Genomic DNA, 23,845 nt, shown 5'->3' with positions numbered 1-23,845 from the left:
AGATGAGGCGATATACAGCGGCTCTGACCAGGACTGTTACTTTATTTTGTTTATTTATTAGCCTAACGAAGCTAATACAGCTTGTGAAATGTAGCAAACACACATTCATCTCCCAGCTGGGGCTACAGGGGGCTAACCCATCGGACAGTCACCTCTTCAGGTACCAAGTGGTCTGATGAGACGGGATGGGTTGCAGCTAGCTAATAATTTTAGTTTGTTCAAATGTTTTTAATAAGTTCTTACATACTGGACCTTTAAACTAATGTTCCACTACCAAGCTAATTTACACGCTGCTGTTTAAAGTAAGCTAGGTCACTCGCTAACAAGCAATGAAAGTTCTGAGGATTTTAAAACGGTCAAAATACATTTTTTACATGACAAAAACATTATAATCATGTAATTTATTATATTCACTGAATCTCAAATTCAACAAATATCATCTATCTCAAGAATGACTCCCCTCAAACTATTGATTAATTAAAACGAATAAAACCCTAAAGTTTATGTTCTTCATGACTAATTAATTTATTCCTGATTCATTCAGGACACTTTTGGCTTCATTTCCTTTGGTGAAACAAACAAAAGACAGACATGTTTAGCTTTTTTTGTAATCTCGAGCTAAAGCTCAAAGCTAATGCTTGGCTTGCAAGCTAAGATTAGTTCAGTAAGCTGCTGTTTAAAGTTAGCTCGTTAGCTCACTCAGCAAACCAGAAAAGTTTAAGTTTTCTGAGTTTTTTTCCTGATTTTTAAAGAATTTTAATTTCACGTATTTTTAAATTTAAATTTTAAGGACTTTGGATCAATTTTCTATCTAAATATCGAAACGATGTCATTTCAGTTACTTCTGATTTTGATTATTGATTTCAAATTCAGTCTTGTAGTTTTGCCTTTTATGTCTTAGCAGGTAATGTTGCGTGATCTGTTGCACGTGTGCAGTCGAGGTAAAAGCTTCATCAGTGCGGCGGACACTCCCGATTGGTAGAAACATCAGGTGCTAAAAAACGTGTTCAAATGTCAGTGTTCCTACAGTGGACAGCTGCTCCAGGTGAGGAGCTCTGTCATGTTTCACAGGTGTGTTAATAAGGCTGAGGAGGAGGCGGAGTCAGACGTAACCACCTGAAAGGTGATGTCGTCACACCTGAGCGACACCTCAGTGAGTGAGCAGAGCATCTGGTGATGTCAGCAGTGATCCCTGCGCATGTTTTTAAAACCACTTCCTGTCAGCGGTGAAGCAGGGGCGTGGCCACCTCAGGCAGGTGTATCAGTTAGCGTTCCACCTTCCAGCACAGCGTTCCCTCTCAGGCCGCTCCTCTTCGCCTAGCTCTGACCGTTCGTCGCCGCCCCGTGTCCCACGCAGATGTCCGACACCTTCCCGGCATCCTTAGCGAGCGGGGACACCGGGCCGGGCCGCCCTCTCCCCGTCGACCCGGGGAGCAGCTCTCGGTCGGAGGAGGAGGGCCACGGCGGGGGGCGGAGTCTGGAGGCCACGCAGCGCGGGCTGGGGCTGATGGATGACAGCGTCTGCTGGCTGCCGTTCAGGAAGGATGAGGTGTTGGAGCCCTGATGGCAGCGGTAGTTGTAGTACGCCTGCCAACCTTGACGCTTCCTCTTCCAGCGACAGCGAAGGATCCGGATGAAAGCCTGAAGACCCGACGACACGAGATGAGTTAGGTCAAAACAACAGTCAACGAGAAACACGACCTACTTCATCTGTGACCCCAGTGACCTCACAGCTGCAGGCAGCGCCACCAGCTGAGTAGTACTAACAAGGACTAACAAGTACTGACAACTACCACAAGTATTCATCACTAATGTTACCTGTCTGAACCATCAGCTGCCTGCAGCAGGGACCAGGCAGTACTGTCAGTGGTGTCAGTTCTGTCAGTGCTAGTGTCAGCAGGATCAGTATGAGCAGCATCAGCAGTAGTATCAGTAGTATCAGTAGCAGTATCAGCAGTATCAGTATCAGTATCAGTGTTATCAGTAGCAGTATCAGTTTCAGTAGCAGTGTTATCAGTAGTATCAGCAGTATCAGTATGAGCAGTATCAGTATCAGTATCAGTATCAGTAGTAGTATCAGCAGTATCAATATGAGCAGCGTCAGCACGGCGAGTACCTGTTTGAACTCGCGGCTGTAGCAGGGGTAGATGATGGGGTTCAGGCAGCTGTTGAAGTATCCCAACCAGAAGATGACTTTGAAGAAGGTTTCAGGAGGACGCAGGCTGCTGTTGAACGAACCTGAACACACAAACAGACACTGTGAATTTTTTATAAAGCAGTTATTTACAGGCTGGGGGACAGTAGATTCAACGCACTGCAGCAAACAGGAAGTGATTTCAGACTCAAGTCTCCACTGTCACATTCTCTGAAGAACGTGGTTCTTCTTCCATCAAAGCAGTTCTGACTCTCAGACGTTGGAGCGTCCTTGAACGCACCATCAGGGACCGTTTGGACAGCAGTGATGTGACTTTATCTTTAAAGGACTTACACAAGTTTCACCACCAGGGGGCACCGTTCACCACAACACCAGGGGAGCTTAGGACACTGAATCATCATCATCATCATCATCATCATCATCATCATCATCATCTTGAGGAACTTCTGCTGCAGCATTTACGTTTGTTGACACACAGAACACTTGTGATTGGCTGGAGGGTGTTAATCAGTGACCTCATCAGTGCTGTCAGTTAACAGTTAAACTAAGAGCTATAAATAGAACAGACACACACTGAGCAGAGAGAGCGACAACGACTCACCAATCAATCAATCATTTTTACTCATGACAGAATACTGTTAGACAAACACAAGAACTGACTGTCGTAGAACCTTCAGGTCATGTCAGCCACCTCTAATAGAACCAGACCAACACCACAGACCTGAACTGAAATCACAACTGTGTGTGACAATGCGCAGAATGCAACGGAACAGAACAGAATGTAACAGAACGTAAGGAACAGAATGTAATAGAACGTAAGGAACAGAATGTAATAGAACATAAAGGAACAGAATGTTATAGAACATAAAGGAACAGATTGTTATAGAACATAAAGGAACAGATTGTTATAGAACATAAAGGAACAGAATGTAATAGAACGTAAGGAACAGAATGTAATAGAACATAAAGGAACAGAATGTTATAGAACATAAAGGAACAGAATGTAATAGAACGTAAGGAACAGAATGTAATAGAACATAAAGGAACAGAATGTTATAGAACATAAAGGAACAGAATGTAATAGAACGTAAGGAACAGAATGTAATAGAACATAAAGGAACAGAATGTTATAGAACATAAAGGAACAGAATGTAATAGAACGTAAGGAACAGATTGTTATAGAACATAAAGGAACAGAATGTTATAGAACATAAAGGAACAGATTGTTATAGAACATAAAGGAACAGAATGTTATAGAACATAAAGGAACAGATTGTTATAGAACATAAAGGAGCAGACTGTTATAGAACGTAAAGGAACAGAATGTATGGTAACAGAATGTAACATGGTGTTATATTCTATATTCTATATTCTATTAACAGAGGGTAACAACATGATGTCACTCTCCCTCGTTATTCAAAGATATGCATCTTGTTATTTCAGCTTCCTTCCTCTTCACATCACTCTGAACTGTCACCAGTTTGGGAACACGACCACCTGGACTGAAACCATGATTCATTTACAGGTTCCAGTGTTCTGCAGTTTGTAGAGATGGATGATGAAGATATGGATTAACCAATAATTAGCTGCTTCTCGTGGCTGATACAAACCGATAACTTCAGCTGTGATTGATGAACACCTGAGGGTCATCAGGGCTGCAGAGAGCAGAGACTGATGATGTAATATCCCACAGGTCTGACCTGACCAACTCTGACATCACCTGGTGACATCGGTCCAATGAGAACTCGTTTTCCTCTCTGACTGCAGTCGTGTTGTTTTTCTCTGCAACACGTTTGCTTCTGTGTTCGTTACTCAGCAGTTTGATGTCATGAACACGACGACAACACGCCATTATTCTTCTTCTACTTCTTCTTCACAGTGTGTTAATTTTACCAATGAACTGATACCCCCCCCCCCCCACATGTGAGTGACAAACGCTCCATCCCTCTGATTCCACTGCTGCAGAACAACAACAAGGTCAAGTTTCACCAGAGAGCACCAACAAACAGGTAGAACAACACCTGTCCCACCTGAGCCTGCTCTCCTCTCCTCCTGCCTCCTCAGGATCAGAGCGCCGGTGACCTGGAGATGAGGCAGGTGATCTGCAGCATGTTGGAGGTTCTCAGAGGATTTCAGAGGCTTTAGGTGGATTCTGGAGGATCAGCTTTTGATGTTCTTCAGATAACGCTGACTGTTGAGCAGGGGATTATTTTTCCCTCAGCATGGACTTGTAAGGCCATCCTGTGCCTCAGGCTGCGTCCTCTGACTATATATGAAGAGTCCGACTGTTAAACCTGACCTCCGTCATGGGAAAAACTTGTGACACCTGACCGTGATGCATCACTGTCCTGTAAAAACCACGTATCTCCAAGTTTGGTGATTCTCCCTCCAAAACACAGAAGATGCTGTTAACTGGTGTTTGGGTTGCTGCCACATTCTTCATGTCAATATCTTCACTGTTAACAGTGTTTCTGTCAGACCTTTACTCTTCTTCTTTGGTGTTTTTATCTAACACAACTTCAAATGCAAAGTCAGGTTCTAACTTTGACTGAACTCAGTTGGTTTCAGTCAAATTCCTGGTAACAAAAACTGACGTCAAATTGACTTTTTAATAAAAATGCTGAGTGATTTTGTATTTCCTGCATTTCAGTATGATCAGAAACAACAAAGTCTGCAGGAAGACTCGCTGCTCTGTGACAGCTTCTCAGACGCAGCCATTCTTTGGGCTACATGCTAACACGCTCACAATGACAAAGATCAAATGCTGATGTTTAGCAGGTCTAATGCTAGCTCGTTCACCACCTCAGTTCAGAGAGTTAGCATGCTGCTAATCAGCAGTAAACACACAGCACAGCTAAGGCTGATGGTAATGTATTTCTGTCTGCGACAGAGCGAAACAAGGCCTCTGCAGGTCTCGACCGACACGTCTGACACACAGCGTCAACGTCAGCAGTTCGTTATAAATGCAACTGAGGGAAACAGTATGAGGTTTATGATTATTATTATTGACTATTTGCTTCATAGCGTCATTAGCTCTGCAGGTATTTGTTCATAAACCAAAGTATTGGACACATTGAGCTGTCAGAGGATGATCAGACATTAACATCTACAGAGCTGCTGATGTGGCTAAAGACACCTGCATACTTCAGATGCTGCGAGCTTCCAGACATTCGCTTACGACGTGGCTTCAGCGAGTCGCCAAACTGACAGCTGACCTGACGCCACTGATACAACCTGCACGGCTGCAGTCGCGTCTGACAGTGCATCAGCAGAGGATGAGGAACGCTCTCATTCTCTCACACGCTGAACATTATCGTTGTTAGAACAGAATTCTTTTCAAATCATCAGTTAGTCATCAGGAGTAGCTGAAGGCTAACCGAACCCTGACCCTGAACAAACGATCCACACCGTGAACTCTACAGTCCTTTTCTGAGCGTCTGCAGCTTTAAAGCAGCTCAGGACATCGGTGCAGTCATGCAGATAGCAGCTTTCAATGAAAACAAGTCCTCTTTCAAAGCTGGAGGAGGTTCAGCCCGTCTGTCCTCACTGCTGATTCACTGAGGACGCAGTGCAGATCATGACTCAGCAAAAAGACAAAGCTGCATCACTGAGACACTCAGCGTTTTAGAAGTGAAGTCAGTACAAGAGTGACTTTATATTCATCAACACACGCTGCCTCACGTCTCACAAGAGCTACAAGTTTGATGAACATCAAACAAGCTGAAGGGCTTCATGTGTACTGATACACAGCAATATGTGTCCAAATTTAATGTGCAACTGTTTATTTGAGTTAGTTTATCACCACAAAAGCAGCACCAGCTCTCTGCAGCGTCAGACGTCTTTCAGTGTGACATCACTTCCTGAGAAGATCATAATCTCTGATGATCCAGAATAAACCTCCAGAAAAAATGACTCTGCAGACCAGATCAGTACCGCAGTGACCCAGTGATCCAATGAGAGATGCTAACAGGCGCTGCTAACAGGTGCTGCTAACAGGCGCAGCTAACAGGAGCTGCTAACAGGAGCTGCTAACAGCTAATTCAGCAGGCTGTTAATGAAGTGTGGACATGCTTACGTCCCTCACAGCATTTTGGGAACAGTTGTTCAAACAATTATAGCGATTATCCCCCAAATAATAAGAATAAAAACGGGGGGGGGGGTGACGGAGGCTCTGACCTCCAGCTGCTGCAGGTCAAATAAATACAGACGTCCGTGCTACGTTAAAAAATGATCAGACATTTTTAGTCCTAAAAGTAGCTTCAAAAATGCGTCTCTCAGAAACTGTCTGTCTCCGGACCGAAGCCGCCAACATCTCCATCTTTAGGCTCGCAGCGTCTGAGCCTGAACGGTGCTGGACCGGTTCCTCAGAATCAACACTCTGATCCTCTGATCACAGGACTGTTTGTCTGAGCGTCAGAGGATCACTCGGCTCACGGCTGATATTAAACCACTTCACTCTCTCTTATGAAGTCTGCTGTGGTCCAAAGGTCAGCTGCAGCCTGAGGGATTGTGGGTAGATCTTCATTTGGCCTCTGCTGTCTGAGGGTTGGAGCTGACCTCAGACAAGATGCAACAGGAACTTTTCCAGGAAACTTTTCAGGAAATCAGGAACTGTGAGTCCAGCTGTGTGAGGCGTGATCTGATCAGAGGGAAATCAGCCCAACAGATCGTCAGACACAAACCCACCGGCTGACTGACAGTGTCCGTTCACACAGCAGAAAACTCCGAAGGCGTGATTTCACTCTGATTTCAGTCTGATTTCAGTCTGATTTCACTCTGATTTCACTCTGATTTCACTCTGATTTCACTCTGATTTCAGTCTGATTTCAGTCTCCTCCATGTTCACTGTGTTTTTCTTTCATTCTGTCTTTGTGAGACATCAGGAAAGTTCTTGGTTTGAGTTTAGTTTGAGAGATCAGAGCTTTGGTTTTATTCAGTTCAGGATGAATGTTTGAGGGTTTTTTTTTTTTTGGGGGGGGGGGGGGGGGGCATCAGCTGCTCACCTCTGAACTTGTTTATTTTAATTCATGTTCCCCTCAGGATGAACTGTAATAACTGATCCTCTGACTGTTCATCTAGCGCCATCATGGTCGACACGTGGCCGGTTAGCTCAGTTGGTTAGAGCGTGGTGCTAATAACGCCAAGGTCGCGGGTTCGATCCCCGTATGGGCCAATTTCCATTAAGCCTTTCCAAGATGGCGGTGCGTGCAGACGCAGCGGCTCGTAGCTCCCGTGTTTACGTTTTGTTTGTTTGTTTTTACTCGTTTCCACTTTTACTTCTCTTCTGGAAGCTCTGACACAGTACAGCAGGTCTGAACTGTGGAACTTTGGAGTACAGTTCGGACTTCACACACGCCCTAAACTGGACTTTATTCCACCGGAGCTGCTACGGACCCCAGAGCCCACCACCACCCCCCCCACTGCTGCCAAGGAGACGGAGGAGGCACCGTAAACAAAAGCGTGGCAAGAGAGCCGGCGTGCGTGCTAGGCTACAAGCTAGCCCTCACAGACCGGCTCTCCCCAGTCTCTTCCTCACCAACGCCAGGTCTCTCACCAACAAAATCGACGAGGTCCGTCTAAGGATAGTCTCTCGCCGGATGGACAGCTGTGTTACCGTTGTCACAGAGACCTGGCTGGACGACAACATCCCGGACGCAGCGGTGGAGATAGCGGGGCGCTCTCTGTTCCGGGCGGACAGGACTGCAGCTTCAGGTAAGAGCAGAGGCGGAGGCTTGGCGCTGTATGTACACAATGCCTGGTGTACAGCCACACGCACCGTCAGCACGTTCTGCTCTCCTGATTTGGAATACCTGGTGGTGAAATGCCGACCGTTCAAGCTGGTTAGAGAACTCTCGTCTATTGTTATTGTGGCCGCTTACATCCCACCGCGGGCTAATGCTAAGTTAGCATTAGAGGAGCTGTACTGCCTGATCAGCGGGCAGATGAACGACAACCCGGAGGCGGCCGTGATTGTGGCGGGGGACTTTAATCACGTTGAACTGAAGGCGGTGTTTCCCAAATTTCATAAGTACATAAAGTTTCCTACCAGAGACAGTAACATTTTGGATCAAGTTTACTGCAACATCCCTGCTGCTTACAAGGCTGTAGCAGCTCCACACCTGGGCATGTCAGACCACATCTCCGTGAAACTCATTCCTGCCTACAAGCCTCTGGCCTGCAGAACAAAGCCGACCACCAGGACAGTACAGATATGGACTGAGGAGGCCTCCTCTGCACTTCAGGACTGCTTTGAACTGACAGACTGGACTGTGTTCAGAGAAGAGGCAGACCTTGAGGAGTACACATCATCTGGATTGTCTTATGTTCAGTTCTGCACTGATGCTGTCCTCCCTGTTAGACCATCACAGTGTTTCCCAACCAGAAACCATGGCTGGACAGCACAGTGCGGTCCCTGCTGAAAGCCCGGGATACTGCCTACAGATCTGGAGACAGGCTGGCTTATAGCAGGGCTCGAGCAGAGCTGAAGAAAGGAATCAAGCAGGCCAAGCTCCAGTACAAAAACAAAATTGAAGATCACTTCAAGAACAACAACCCACAGAGCATGTGGAGAGGCATCAGAACCATAACGGACTACAAGCCGAACACTCAGCTCACCAGCCACGACCCCGCCCTGCCTGACACCTTGAACAGCTTCTTTGCCCGCTTCGACACATCAGGCAGCAGAGAAGTCACACACCTACCCCGGCTGGAGGAGCAGCACCAGCCCCTCGTCCTGCAGCAGCACCAGGTGTCATCCACCCTGAGGAGGATCAACACCCGCAGAGCTGCAGGACCGGATAAGGTGTCAGGCAAGACTTTGAGGACATGCGCTGACCAGCTAGCAGGAGTGTTCCTGGACATTTTCAACCTGTCCCTGCAGCTGTCCACGGTTCCTGAGTGCCTCAAGTCCTCCACCATCATTCCGGTACCGAAGAAGACATCCATCACCTGCCTGAATGACTACCGGCCTGTTGCACTGACCCCGGTAATCATGAAGTGCTTTGAGCGGATTATTCTCAGGTACATCAGAGACTTCATCCCCTCGGACCTAGACAGCCTTCAGTTTGCTTACAGAGGGAATCGGTCCACAGAGGATGCTGTCTCCATCACCCTGCACACAGCCCTGACCCACCTGCAGCAGCCCAACACCTACGTCAGGATGCTATTTGTAGACTTTAGCTCAGCTTTTAACACCGTCATCCCAGACAAGCTGGCGCTGAAGCTACACACGGTGGGTCTGCCTGCGTCTCTGTGCCACTGGATCAGAGACTTTCTCACCAACAGGCCTCAGGTGGTGAGAATAGGGAACATCACATCATCCCCTCTGGTCCTCAGCACGGGCACGCCACAGGGTTGTGTGCTCAGCCCGGCCCTCTTCACCCTGTTTACTCACGACTGTGCTGCCATCCACCCCACCAACACAGTCGTGAAGTTTGCGGACGACACTACAGTAGTGGGTCTCATCTCAGATAACAACGAGACCCACTACAGAGAGGAGATACACCAGCTCACCCAGTGGTGTTCAGCCAACAACCTGGTGCTGAACACAGGGAAAACCAAGGAGGTCATTGTGGACTTCAGGAGGTCCAGGAAGACGGATCACGCCCCCCTCCTCATGGACGGAGAAGTGGTGGAGCGTGTGGACAACATCAGGTTCCTGGGCCTCCACATCACATCTGACCTCTCCTGGTCCATGAACACCTCCCGCCTGGTGAAGAAGGCACAACAAAGGCTCTTCTTCCTCAGGAAGCTGAAACGGGCTGGACTCTCCTCTCGGTTGCTCGTTAACTTCTACAGGGCCACAATTGAAAGCATCCTCTGCCTCAGTGTGACAGTGTGGTACGGCAGCTGCACGGCACAGGAGAGGAAACAACTGGCACGGGTGGTTAAAACTGCACAGGGCATCGTGGGCTGCCCCCTCCCTGACCTAGACTCTATATATGAAGGTCGGGTCAGAAAGAGGGCGAGATCCATCGCCACGGACCCCAGCCACCCGGGCCACAGACTGTTTGTACCTCTTCCATCAGGAAAGCGGTACAGGAACATCCGCACCACCACTAACAGACTGAGGGACAGCTTCTTCCCCAGAGCTGTTAGAGCTATCACCCCCAGCAGCCCCTCACTGCAGTGAGAGACTGTGTGAACTGTGAACACTGCACACCGCACTTTACACCTACACCTACACCTCTACCTCCACCTGCACCTTCTGTGTACTTGACTTTTATGTACACACATATACTATAATTATATACATTTTAGTATATCAGCACATTTCAGTTTCATTGGCATATTTTATTCTGTCGGAACATTTCACTGTGTATATTTTATATTTTATTCTGCTTGTATATTTTATTGTGTTTGCACATTTCACTTCCATATTTTATTGTTTATTGTTTAGTATATTTTATTGCCTAAGTATATTTTCATTCTGTCATATTTTTAATTGCTTCACGAATATTTTTTTTATTGCATGTTGGTTTATTTTATTTTATTGTAGTTATCTTAATTTTATTCACTCTTTCTAGTCTTATCTTTCTTACCATCTAACATGGGGGTTGCAATGAAAATTTCATTGACATGTGCAATGACAATAAAGACTCTTGAATCTTGAATCTTGACATATGAATCTGTCCAACGCCTGCAGAGCTGAGGACGTTCCCATCAGCCTCAGCTGTTAGCATGCTGGTGTTAGCATGTAGCTCTGCAGAGCAGTCTGACCTCAGAACAGCCTTTGCTGGGATCCGCTGGCTTTGACACAGTCTGCTGAGTATTTATGAACATAAACATGTTCGACTAATCCGAGGGGGCTCAGCTCTAATCTGTGGTATCAGCCGGGGGGGACGTCTGGCGTCACTCCACCGTCCTTGTTGTGGGAAACCCATGACAGAAAATAAAGAAATAACAAGAGTGTTTGACTTCCTGCCTTTTCTTTCTGCGCTGATCTCCAGTCTGTCACTGTGAGCACGCTGAGAAAACAGGAGTCATTTCTGGGGTTCGTCCTAGAAACTCTGGCTGCTGATTGGCCGGTGACGTAGGATCTGAAGCATCGCCGTTCAGACCAAATATTTGTGGAGCGTCTTTCTAACCAGGAAGTGACAAACATGAAGCAGAGTTACTGTCAGAAACATCAGAAGCTTCATGCTGTGAGCGCTCATGTTTGGATCAGACCTGCTCAGTGAGCGTATACGTGCCTCCATCCAGACCATTGAACAGAATAATGTTTATCTGTTGGTTTGTTTGTCTGTATTAGAAGCTGTCTTTGCATCCTGTCCCATCTTCGTGTTGCTTCACCTGCATATTAATGTAAGATGTAAGACGTCCCGAGTCCAAGTGATTAAAGGAGCTTTACTACTATACTTTACTCCTCCACACATCTGGACACTGCACACTGTGGCTGAACCAGAGACCGTGACCTCCTGCAGCCGGGTTCAGTCCTACCTGCAGCCTTTTACTGCCCCCCCCCCCCCCCCCCCCCCCCCCCCCCCCCCTCGCAGGCTGCAGGCTTCACGTCTTTCTGTTGGATTATTTCTGGATGTTCCTTCGTCCACAGCGTGAGTCAGCGCGTCAGAATCAGCTGTTCGTGGATTTATTTATCATTGTTTCGTATCATGAAGCCTCTGTAACATCCTGTGACGTCTGAAGCTGCTGTGATGAACGCAGAGGAAGGCGAGTGAGCGTTACACAACCTGACTGATGTAATGATCAACACCTGGACCTGAAGAGGAGCTTTTAGGCGGCTGTGAACATTAGCAGTGCACCTGAAGCAGAACTGGACCCGCTGACTCAGAGTCGACACTTTGGTCAAATATTTGACATCTGGGCTCAGCTTGTGTATTTCAATTCATCATGTCCTCGATTTCCTGTTATAAATAAGTTTCTCTAATCTAAATATGAGATGTTTCAGCTGCAGGACTCATGTTTCAATGTCCTTTGTCATCTTCTGGTGTATAATCCTCCGTCCTGTCCCTGGAGGAGGTTTTACTGACACAGTCGCTCATTTTCATCCCTGTTAGTTTCTTCAGTTATTATTTAAAAGTCTGTTTATTTAAGTTTATTCTGCCGACTTGTTTCCTGTCAGCATGAAAACTTTAATGCAGCAGAGCCGCACTGTGCTGCGTTCAGGTACGACAGCAGTCTGAAGCTTCAGTGAGAATTACCCACAAACACCAGACCTCAGGCCAGTCACTGGATGATGACCTGCAGACCTGCTGCTGTAACGGTCTCGAGGGAGACGAGGACGGGAGGGGACACCGGTCACTGTGTCCCCTCCTCGCCTCCGGAGTCTGGAGCGTCGGGAGGTCCGACTCGTGCTCCCTGATCGCCGGATGCATTTGTTCACATAGAGCAGGAAGCGTTCCCGCTCACGGTCACTCTTTTTACGCTCGTATCACGTGCACGCGCATGTTTACGTGCACGACTTTGAACCTAATGAAAACGGCACAGAGGAGCACCACTTCTCGCTACCATGGCAATGGCAGAAGCTTGGAGGCATTCGGGTCTGCTCTGGTGCTGAATGCACTGTGTCACATCACTGTACAGAGCTCACCTGGTGAACCGGCTCACCTGGTGAACCGGCTCACCTGCTTTAAGCAGCACTGACACACCTGCTCAGGCTGACAGACGCTGGAGGTCAGGTGTAATCAATTAATCAATTTGTCGATGACAGAGAACTCATCAGCATATAATGTCCTGTTCCAGCTTCTGTAATGTGAATATTTTCTATAACAGGAAACGGACTACCTTTGGAGACGTCGCCTTATTTTAGATTTTTGATGAAGACATTTGGACTTTTTAGGGTTTCAGACAGTGAACGTACCGATGGGCAGAGCCAGGAAGAAAGGCAGCCAGCAGAGGATGAACATGCCCACCACCACGCCCAGCGTCTTCGCTGCCTTCTTCTCTCTGGAGAACTTCAGCAGTTTGACGGTGAGCGTGCTGCGTCCGGCCGAGGCCCCGCCCCCTCCGGCCTTGGAGGCAGGGCACAGCTCCTGGATCTGCTGGTTCCTGCAGTGGATCCTCAGGGTCAGCTCGTTGGAGTCCTCCTGACGCTCCTTCATCACGCCGGCCTCCAGGTTCTTGGTGGTGCGTTTGGCCACGACGTAGACGCGGCAGTACATGGCGAGGATGACCGCCAGAGGGATGTAGAAGGACCCGAGCGACGAGAAGAGGGCGTAGAACGGTTCCTCGGTGATGAGACAAACCGTGTCGTCCTGCAGGTTACAGACAGAAAAGAGTTATCTGAAGACCAAAAACCTGATCTGAGGTTGACCTTTGACCCGACAATCACACCACGGGGTCCGTTCAGTAGCCGTTCTGGAGCTTTCAACTGTATCACATGATCCTCCTTTCAACTTTTAATCTCAGCCTTTAAGAAGTGGACGAGGAATTATGGAAGTAATTCTGAAATAAATGGAAATCTAAACGTCTGCTGTATACCTCCATCTGCCGAGGAAGACCATGTGAGATGACTGAAAGCTCCAGAGCAGCCACCTGTCGGGACTTCTGAATAGAGGAGATAAAAACATTATTAATCCAGAAACCCTCCTCCTCCTCATCCTGCTTTCTAACAGAAGACGGAGGAGGAAGACTAAAGCTGACCCTCGCCGTGATGAAGGCCCTTCAGGGATGAAGTGCTTTGGTTCAGTACCTGCGATGGCGGCTGCTTCCAGCCCAGCAGCGGGCCGATGGAGATGATGATGGCGAGGACCCAGACGCCCAGCATGGCGAGCAGCGCCCGCTTCTCTGTGACGATCATCGGGTACTGCAGCGGGTAGCGGACGCCGATGTACCGGTCGATGGAGATGACGCACAGAGACATGATGGACGCCGTGCAGCACAGGACGTCCACCGCCGCCCAGATGTCACAGAAGATCCGACCAAACACCCAGTAATCCAAAACCTGCAGAGACAGGAAGTGTCGTGGTTCACTTCCTCTTTAGTTCAGAGGGGATTGTTTTTACTCTCATACGGCTCAGAGGGAACCTTCATCTTTACCTTCAACATGAGATCAACCTGAAGTTTAGTTTTAAGGAAGATTCTGATCTCTCAGTCTGGGTCTTATCCTCATACCTGTGTCCATTCTGTCCACTCGGCGTGGACAACGTATCACCTCACCATTTCAAACTTCGGTCCAACCAAAGTCAAGTCTCCTGCATGAGGATGACGAGTTTCTTAAACTACTGCACAGCCACATTTTCTTCTTCTCTGGTCTTTGCTTTATTTTCACAGTTCCTGGTGTTCACTATTGTTACGGCAGAAGCAGCATCGATATCGGCTGGACAGACGGACGGACGGACAGACGCGACAACGCGATGCTGAAAATAAACTGCTTTATATGATCACACATCCAAACCAGCCAGTGTTTTAGTTTGTCCTGGTTTCAGATATAAAGGCCAGTCAGCCTTTATTTTTTATATTTTTTTCTGTAGTCTGAACCAAGATTATGTAACTCTCTACTGCCTCCGACACGGCAAAGGGCAAAACAGATTCACTTCGATTTTCTCCCTTTCACAATAAAAGCATTAGACAAACGGCTTACCAGAACATTTCACCAACAGGCAACTCGATAAAACAGTTCAGAACAGGTATAAGAACATTTCTTTTTGACATTTTGTGAGTTTATGTTGTTTGTTTTTCAGGCTAATAGAGACACATGTCTCAGCTGGAACTGAACTCATTGAGGATCAAACAGGATCACTTCAAACCTGAAGATCCAGGTTGGACCAACACCAACATCAAACTCAGAACCAGCAAGCTTTGACATTTTTCTGTTGCTTTACTGCAGTTCTGTTGGTTAGCCTGTTGAACTTGGTGTTAGCACGTTCCGCAGCTAATGTGGCTAGCAGCACGTATCGTCGCCCCACAGGCTGGAGATATGTTGGGGGACAGTCAGAGAAACTGTGAACGTTCAGCCTCAGCTAAAGAACCAGAGCGGCAGGTCGGATGTGGAAACTGTTTTTTCACGTAGCTTTCTGCATTGTCTCGTCGCCAGAGCTAACGTTAGCGCCACACTTCATACTGCAGCACAAGCTCAGCTGGTGTGAAGCCTCCCTGATGCTGCTGGATGGAAACGACTGATGGACACGTCCTGCCGTCCACTGACTGTTGGACTTCCTGCTTCTCGTCTAACTCTGAGAATGAATCACGTTACATTTACTAATTAACCCACAGTGTGAAGCAGATAACTGCTCCTCCTTCTCATTCCTGTTAGAAGCCAATAAACACACTGTTGTTTTCTTCTATACTACATGTTTCTTCAATCGTTAATTGAGTGAAAAGAGGTAGAACTGGATTTGATGGAGTATCTCTCTATTGTTGTAGTACTGTGAGTAAATAACAAGAAACAATAACAGACAGCGACGTGAATGTTCATAACACGGCACGTTTAAGCTAATGTTACAGCACGATGGGAACAACACGGCCGACCCTTTGTGTTACCGTCATTATCACTGATAGCTTTGTTTTCAGAGGCACCGTGAACGCAGCACAGCGCTCCTGCCTTCATCTGCAGTTTGATACTGGACACTGATCCTGGAACAGCCACAACAGAGCATCTGACCACGGCAGGGTCAGCTAACGTTAGCTGCTCGTCAGTGATAGTGAGCTGCGTTTAAGATCACACGTCACTCTTCCTCTCAGGTCAGCGTCGGTCATGAATGTGTGTTTGTTTGTGATGCTGAGATGCTGACGGGCGGGTGGTGCTTGGGACTGGAAGGAGTCCAAAGAAACTGTCCAACCACTCTGAAATGATTTAAATCACTTCCAACTAATAAGAAACACTCAATACAAACTGCTCACACTGCAGCAAGGCGAAGAAACAGGCGAATCAGATCATAAACTGGATTTCATCAGGACAAAACCACTAGTGTTAACCTTTAAGACCCAGCCAGCTTCAGTTTCTGCTCTTCACTGTGTTTAATGTCGGTACAGGTGAGGTGAAGTAATCTCACTGTAGTTTACCACTAAACCTCACCAAGGTTCACTAAATATCCAGATCAAACAGTTTATCGTGATACTTTTACTGTGAAAATTTACACATCCTGTCAAATGACCGTCTGGTCACTAAACTTTGACATTTTAATGTCTATAAATATGTAAACCTCGATATAAACCTTTAAACTGCTGACACAGACAGCAGGAGATAATTACATCAATAATTATTCAACTTGAGACAATATCTGTCTTCTTTGACTTTTCTTCATTCTGTCCTTGGACTCTTCATCCCTTCTTATTTCTCTCTTCTTCCCTTTTCTTTCCTTCTTTACTTTTCCCATCCTCTGTCTCTCAGGGTCCAAACTACAGACTATCTGCGTCATTAATGACTTTTTCAATCAATTTATTCATCACTGAGTCAAGAAAATATTCAAAGCGACATCTTAACTTCAGATATCTTCATTTCACAGAGAAAAACAGCAAATATTTAGCATCTTATCCCTGATAACAAACGATTGCTAATCAATGAATTCTTTCTAACTGATCAATGAATTCTTTCAAACTGATCAATGAATTATTTGACACACATCTCTTCCTCCTTTATGTCTTTCCTTCCTCATTTGTTTCCTCATTCATCCTCCTCTCCATCATCTTTCTCTCCTTTCCCTGAACCTGAAAACTTATCGTCATTCAATAATCAATAAGGGATCGATCATTTATCACTGACCTCCAGCGTGGCGGACACCGGCAGCACGGTGGTCCCCAGCAGCAGGTCGGCGATGGCCAGGTTGATGATGAAGTAGTTGGTCGGGATCCGCAGGTGTCGGTTACAGACCACCGACAGGATGACCAGGATGTTCCCCACGATGGCGAACATGATGAAGAAGGCCAGCACCATGCCCACCGGCACCGCCCGGCTGAGGTCCAGCGGGGCGGCTCCGGGGGGCTGCGAGCCGGCGCTGCGGTTGATGGACGAGTTGGAGCCGAGAGACGGCTGCTGCGTCCCGGCGTAAAAGTCAGCGGAGGATCGGTTGGTCCACAGACTCATGGTGAAGGGGTTTTAGCCTGAGGCGGTTCACGGTGCAAAAACGGTTTCTTCGGGGATGGCGGGTCTATCAACCCTCAAACAGGACTATAAATACTGTACTTTGACCGTTACTTACTTTGAAGGATTCTGACACGGCTTTTTATCGCATTTTCCCTCCTCGGTATCTCTCGGGATCAGTTTTGCGGTCTTCGCGGCTCCGTTATGTTTAAAAATCCGAGAATTTGTCGGTGAAAATCCGTAAAAAGCGACCGAAACGACGCTCGCGTCTTCGGTTAAAGCCCATGGTCGACAGGAGCGCTCGTGCCGGGCTCGGTTTGCGCGGGAGGCGCGCGGAGCAGCAGCAGGTGGAGGTCCGGGTCAGCTCGCGCTCATCCTGCCGCCGCTGGAGCTCCTCCTCGGGTTCAGCTGCGGATCCGGGAGCGGGTCACGGATCTCTGTGTCCTTTTATGGTCCAAGTGTTTAATGTGGGAAAGTTTCGACAGAAGAGAAAAAAAGAAAAGAGACACAAACTGCTGCATCTGTCTCTGACGGTGGTAGAGAGACACTGACAGACACTCACTCTCTCTGTCTGTCTCTCTCTGTCTCTCTCTCTCTGTGTCTCTGTCTGTCTGTGTCAGTCCCTCTGCCTGTCTCTTTCTCTCTCTGACTGTCTCTTTCTGTCCCTCTGTCTGTCTCTCTCTCTTTCTGTCCCTCTGTCTGTCTCTCTCTCTGTCTGTCCCTCTGTCTGTCTCTCTCTGCCTTTCTCTGGGTGTGTGTGTGTGTGTGTGTCTCTCTCTCTCTGTCTCTCCCCATCCTCCATCTGTCCCTCTCTCTGTATGTCCCCCTCCTGTCTGTCTGTCCCTCTGTCTCTCTCTCTCTCTTTCTGTCTGTCCCTCTGTCTCTCTGTCTGTCTGTCTCTCTCTGTCTGTCTCTCTGTCTACATTAACGTAATGTGAAATTTAGTTTATTTTATAAAACATGTTTTAATTTTAGTGGTGTTTTTATGTTACCACCATATCACAAGTTTTAACTGCCATAAATACCATTTATGTTGTGATTTTATTTTCATATAATATTTTCTTTAAAGTCTTAATTTTTTTTTATACATATTTAAGTTCTTTGTAATACATCAGCCTAAAGGAACTATTTATTTTGTTTGTTTAATAATGGACTTGGTTGATGTGGCACTTAAGTCCACGGAAGTATTTTGTTGTTACACTAAACAAGACGAAGAAGAAAAAGAAGCTTGGCCTCATGGTGGACTAAAGTCATTCCCTCAGGGGTGCAGCCAGCGAGGTATTTAGTTTACTTATTGTGTTATGCATCCGTGTATGTGAAATATTTTATGTTAATTATGTGTTGTATGTATTTTAGTTCGACGATGCGAACGATGTGATGATGATGACGGTGGTGGTCGTGGTCGAATAAAGCATCTGTAAAAACCCAAGAGCTGTGTGGTCCGTGCCCTCCTGACGGGAGTGATAGTCGAACTCGAGTCTGCTTCGATGGACCTGCTCGTGCCCAACAAGGAGGCGCAGACGGCTCGTCACGATCGGAAAAGCAGATAAGCCGCTGTTTAAAGTTGAAGACACGTTCAACAGTTTTTCATGAACATCCACAAGTCAAACACGGAAGTTTGTGTTCTGAAAAGGGATCTGGAAAACTACAAGGAACTGTGTTGCCTAGTTAATAACAGTGGTCACAAGATTAACGAGCAATTGATGTCACTCACCTTTGATGTGTGCGCTCGTCATTCTCTAAAGGGACAATTCGTCTATTTGAAAAGTTTGAAATAAGTTTTGTGTCCATTTAACCAAGCTGAAAATAAGCTATAAGCTGAAGTGATATTTTTTGTTTGAGGTTTAATATTTTCTATGCAAGTCCACTCAAGTTATGTCATGAGGACATTTGTTTTCTGTAACCAGTGATAATATTTCAAGCCTTTTTTATGCTTGCTTTTCTTAAGGGTTAATTTTGAAGTTAAGTAACCTAAGTTTATTAACCTGAGTGTTTCAAGAAGATGTTTGATGCTAAACTACTTGTGTCACACAAGCTAATGACATTAGTTAATTTCTGAATAATTCATAAAGTAAAAACAAAGAACTGTCACTCTGTAGCAGCATTCAAAATGGCAGAGCCAGAGCAGAAAGATGAGCTTGATAGTGCACAACAAGTCCAGTCTGAAGAACCTCGTAGAAGTGAAAGAGCCCGCACTTTAACAGAAAAAGGAAAGGAATTTCAAAAGGAAAAGACTAAAGGGCTAATACAACGTTTCGACAGCATTTATGACCGCTGGAAGGCTCTCACCAAGGTTGCTAAAAAATCTGTAATAAAACAGGATCCCAGCAACATTCTAGAAGAACACATCAGCACTATTGAAAGAGAGTTGTCTGAGCTGAATATTGTTTATGATGAATATCGCAGGATTGACAGCCCAGATCATGAGATGCGCTGCAAGATGGATAAGTGTACATCTGTCACAGAGATTGTGGTTAAAAATGCTCAATCTCAAATTCAAGGAACAGAGGAGGAGACTGTTTGGCCTGATGCTGGTTCTGTATTTGCATCCTCTGCTTCCAGTGTCTCACTAGCAGCTTCCAAATACTCTAAGGCTAATTCTATTCTCTCTCATGCATCCTCAGTTAAAAGACAAGAAGCTGCAGCAGAATATGCTGCTACACAAGCTGTATTGAAGATAATGGCTGAGCAAGAGCTTCACCAAGAGAAACTGCAAAGACTTGAGACCGAGGGCAAGGCGATAGCTGCAGACCAAGAAGCAGCTGCAGTATCTCGTCGTCTACAAGCAGAAAAGGAAGAGACAGAACGCAAGATTGAAAGAGAGAAAAAAGAGGCTGCACTTTTAAAGCAACAGCAAGAAGAAAGTGTAGCAAGAGAAAGGTCAGTACAAGACTTAAAAAGAGAACTTGAGCGTTTGGAAGAACTGAAAAGACTGAACTCAGCCAGAGCAAAGCTCAAGGTCTATGATGAAGGTGAGTTCCCACTGAACACAGAACTGATTACAGTCATGCAAGCAACCAAACAGATAAATCCAGTGTATCAAAAAACACTGAAGGATGAACCTCCAAGACATGTTGTTCAAGATGATTCAGGAGAGCTTGTCAAAGTTCTAGCTGAAGCTATATCAGCAAATAGGCTACCTATTCCAGAGCCTAACATCTTTAGTGGGGATCCACTCAAGTTTAACCACTGGAAGTCATCTTTTCATACACTAATTGAGAAGAAAAACATCCCAGCAACAGAAAAAATCTTTTTCCTTCAGAAATATGTAGGAGGAGCAGCTAAAGAGGCTTTAGAAGGATATTTTCTGACTGATTCAGAAGATTCATATTATGCAGCATGGGACTTACTTAATGAACGATATGGTGAGCCCTTTGTAATTGCCAAAGCCTTCAGAGACAAACTACATTCTTGGCCAAAAATAGGTTCAAGAGAAAGTGCTGACCTGAGAAAGTTTGTAGATTTTTTACGTAGCTGCAAATCTGCCATGGCTCACAACAAGAGTTTAAATGTTCTTAATGATGGAATTGAGAATCAGAAACTCACTGCCAAGCTACCTGACTGGCTTAGCTCCAGATGGAACCGAAAGGCTACTCAATATCAGCTGGAACACAGAAGATTCCCAAGCTTTGATTATTTTGTGACTTTCCTAAGCATGGAAGCTAGTATTGCATGTAACCCCATAACCTCTTACCATGCTTTACAGCAGAGTGACTCTGACAAATCAAAGGTTAAGACCCAAACCACAGGGGTTTACAAGAACAGAACTATTGGTGCAAAGATCCTCACGACTAACACTAGTGAGAAGAGCATAGCTACATGTGTGTTTTGTCAGAAAATAGGACACAGTTTATACAAGTGTAGAAGATTCATTGAAAGGCCAGTTGCTGATAGAGTAAAGTTTATTCAAGTAGAGAAACTGTGCTTTGGGTGCTTAAGTCCTGGCCATCAATCCAAAGGCTGCAATAAGCGAATGGTGTGTGACACCTGTTCAAAACGTCACCCCACATGTCTTCATGAAGATCGTCTAAAACAAGAAACAAAGAGAGAACATTCTGAAGACATAAGTAACACTAAGGAAAGAAAACCACAGTTGATACAGTCACAAAGTGTAACCAAAGAAATCACATCAAACAGAGTTGTACAAGACAGTAATAACAGCCAGACATCAACAATTATGCCTGTTTATGTGTCAGCTCCAAGTGATTCAAGCAAGGAAGTTCTTGTCTATGCTCTGCTCGATTCACAGAGTGATTCATCATTCATTCTCGAGGACGTAGCAGACGTTTTGGATATGGACACAGAGCAAGTGAAACTGAGACTCTCTACTATGACCTCAAAGAAAACTCTCGTAACCTGTAAAAGGCTGAAAGACCTACAGATAAGAGGACTATTCTCTTCTAAGAAGATCACAGTGCCAAAAACATACACTCGTGAATTCATTCCTGCTAATCGCACACACATTCCAACGCCAGAAACTGCCAAGGCATGGCCTCATCTGAAGCATTTAGCAGAGCACATCGCTCCACAAATGGAATGTGAGATTGGTTTACTTATCGGTTACAACTGCCCACAAGCTTTAATGCCCAGAGAAGTTGTAATTGGGGAAGAGAACCAACCCTTTGCTCAGAAAACTGATTTAGGTTGGAGCATAGTGAGTTATGGTGAACCAAATGAGAATGAAGGTGATGCAATTGGTGTAAGTCACCGCATCATTGTAAAACAGGTAACACCAGTACACAAGCCAACAGTTAAACTTAAGAGTGAAGTTCACTATGTCAGTAACACTCACATTAAAGAAGTGGTTACTCCAGATGATGTAATCAGGGTGCTGGAATCAGACTTCAGCGAACGAGTCGGAGAAGAAACAGTTATCTCTCAGGAAGATCTTCAGTTCTTGAACAAGCTGAAATGTGGAATCAAACACAAACAAGATGGTCATTATGAAATGCCCTTACCATTCAAACAAGACAAGCCAGACTTACCCAACAACATGTCATGTGCTGTTCAGCGTCTGAAGTGTCTGGAACGAAGGCTCAAGAGAGACAAACAATACTGTACAGATTACATTAACTTCATGCAAGACATCATCACACGTGGTGATGCAGAGAAAGTCCCAGAAGAGGAACTCAACAATCACCCAGCCTGGTATATCCCACACCACGGGGTATATCACCCTCAAAAGCCTGGGAAAATACGTGTAGTCTTTGATTGCTCAGCGAGGTTCCAAGACACATCGTTAAATGATCACCTTCTTACTGGACCAGATCTCACAAACAGCCTGGTGGGTGTTCTTTGCAGATTCCGCAAAGGCCCTGTTGCTGTCATATGCGATGTGGAAAGAATGTTTCATCAGTTCCATGTAAGGCCTGAGGATCAAGACTACTTGAGGTTCTTATGGTGGGAGAATGGTGATTTTGAGTCTCCGCCATCAGTTTTTAGGATGAGAGTTCATCTTTTTGGGGCAGCTTCCTCACCTGGCTGTGCCAATTTTGGTCTCAAACACATAGCTGTCGAAGGTCAAGGTCAGGTTAACCAAGACACTGTGAAGTTTGTACAACAGAATTTTTATGTAGATGATGGGCTCGTTAGTGTAATGTCTGACTCTGAAGCAATCCAGCTCGTCGAAGAAGCCAGAAAGCTCTGTAGTGTAGGCAAGTTGAGGCTACACAAGTTCATCTCCAACAGCGACAAAGTATTGAAAGCAATACCCAAGGAAGAGTGTGCACAAAGTGTGAAAGACCTGGATATGGCTTTGGGAGAGCCACTGATGGAACGTGCACTCGGCGTTCAGTGGTGCGTCTTCTCTGATGACTTTCAGTTCAGAGTTACTGTCAAGGAACGCCCACTAACCAGAAGAGGAGTGTTATCCACTGTAGCTTCTATCTATGACCCACTGGGGTTTGTCGCACCATTCATCCTCCGGGGAAAACTGCTTTTACAACAGATGTGTCGTGATAAAGTTGGCTGGGATGAGCCACTCCCTGAAGAGCTCAGAACACAATGGGAGTTATGGCTACAAGATCTTCAGAACCTATCTAATGTAAAGATCAAGAGATGTTACATTCCAGAAAGGTTCACAGATGTTAAGAAGTACGAACTACATCACTTTTCAGACGCCAGCGTCACTGGTTATGGTGAGTGTAGTTATCTCAGAGCAGTCAGCGCTAGCGGAGAAGTACATTGCTCGTTAGTGATGGGAAAAGCACGTGTTGCGCCGAGCAAGGTAACTACAATACCACGCCTTGAGCTGTCTGCAGCTGTGGTAGCAGCAAGAACTAGTGTCATGCTCAGAAAAGAACTTGAGATAGACGGTTTGCAAGAATATTTTTGGACAGACTCTAAGGTCGTTCTTGGATATTTAAAAAATGATGCCAAGCGGTTTCATGTGTTTGTAGCAAACCGAATCCAAAGAATTAAGTCCACAACAGATCCTGATCAATGGCAGCATGTGAAATCTGAAGATAACCCAGCGGATCACGCTTCAAGGGGCCTGATGGCACATCAGCTCGTCAGTTCAAATTGGTTCACTGGGCCAGATTTCTTATGGGAACAGGACCTACCTGCAGGAAATGTTACGGTGGGAGAAGTCAGTGATGACGATCCAGAACTACGTAAAGCGCAGGTTCTTAACACCAAAGCAAAGGAAGAGAGGACTTTGCTAGATCGCCTTTCTAAGTTTTCCGACTGGAAAAGAGCTGTCAAAGCCATTG

General features: G+C 45.9%; 1 protein-coding gene and 1 non-coding gene across 2 annotated transcripts; one reads left to right on the top strand and one right to left on the bottom strand.

Annotated features, from left to right (window-relative positions):
* Positions 1 to 1,317: 1,317 nt before the first annotated feature.
* Positions 1,318 to 17,135, bottom strand: LOC121616864 (alpha-1A adrenergic receptor-like). The gene is made up of 5 exons (XM_041951691.1): positions 16,815 to 17,135; positions 13,803 to 14,054; positions 12,972 to 13,365; positions 2,117 to 2,238; positions 1,318 to 1,641 (listed from the first exon to the last, which is right to left on the bottom strand). The coding sequence occupies exons 1-5, from the start codon at positions 17,133 to 17,135 to the stop codon at positions 1,318 to 1,320; spliced, it is 1,413 nt and encodes a 470-aa protein (XP_041807625.1).
* Positions 7,255 to 7,328, top strand: trnai-aau. The gene has a single exon. It is a non-coding gene; the product is annotated as a tRNA-Ile (tRNA).
* Positions 17,136 to 23,845: the final 6,710 nt, after the last annotated feature.

This window comes from Chelmon rostratus, chromosome 14 (assembly GCF_017976325.1).
Source record: "Chelmon rostratus isolate fCheRos1 chromosome 14, fCheRos1.pri, whole genome shotgun sequence".
Lineage (NCBI taxonomy): Eukaryota > Metazoa > Chordata > Actinopteri > Chaetodontiformes > Chaetodontidae > Chelmon > Chelmon rostratus.
This window is presented reverse-complemented; position numbering and strand designations above follow the sequence as displayed.

Excerpts from the sequence above, each read along its gene's own strand:
- LOC121616864 (XM_041951691.1), bottom strand. The coding sequence starts at position 17,135 with ATGAGTCTGTGGACCAACCGATCCTCCGCTGACTTTTACGCCGGGACG. Across the intron at positions 14,055-16,814 it reads CGGTGTCCGCCACGCTGGAG|GTTTTGGATTACTGGGTGTT; the intron begins GTCAGTGATAAA and ends CTGTCTCTGCAG. Across the intron at positions 13,366-13,802 it reads GGAAGCAGCCGCCATCGCAG|GACGACACGGTTTGTCTCAT; the intron begins GTACTGAACCAA and ends TGTAACCTGCAG.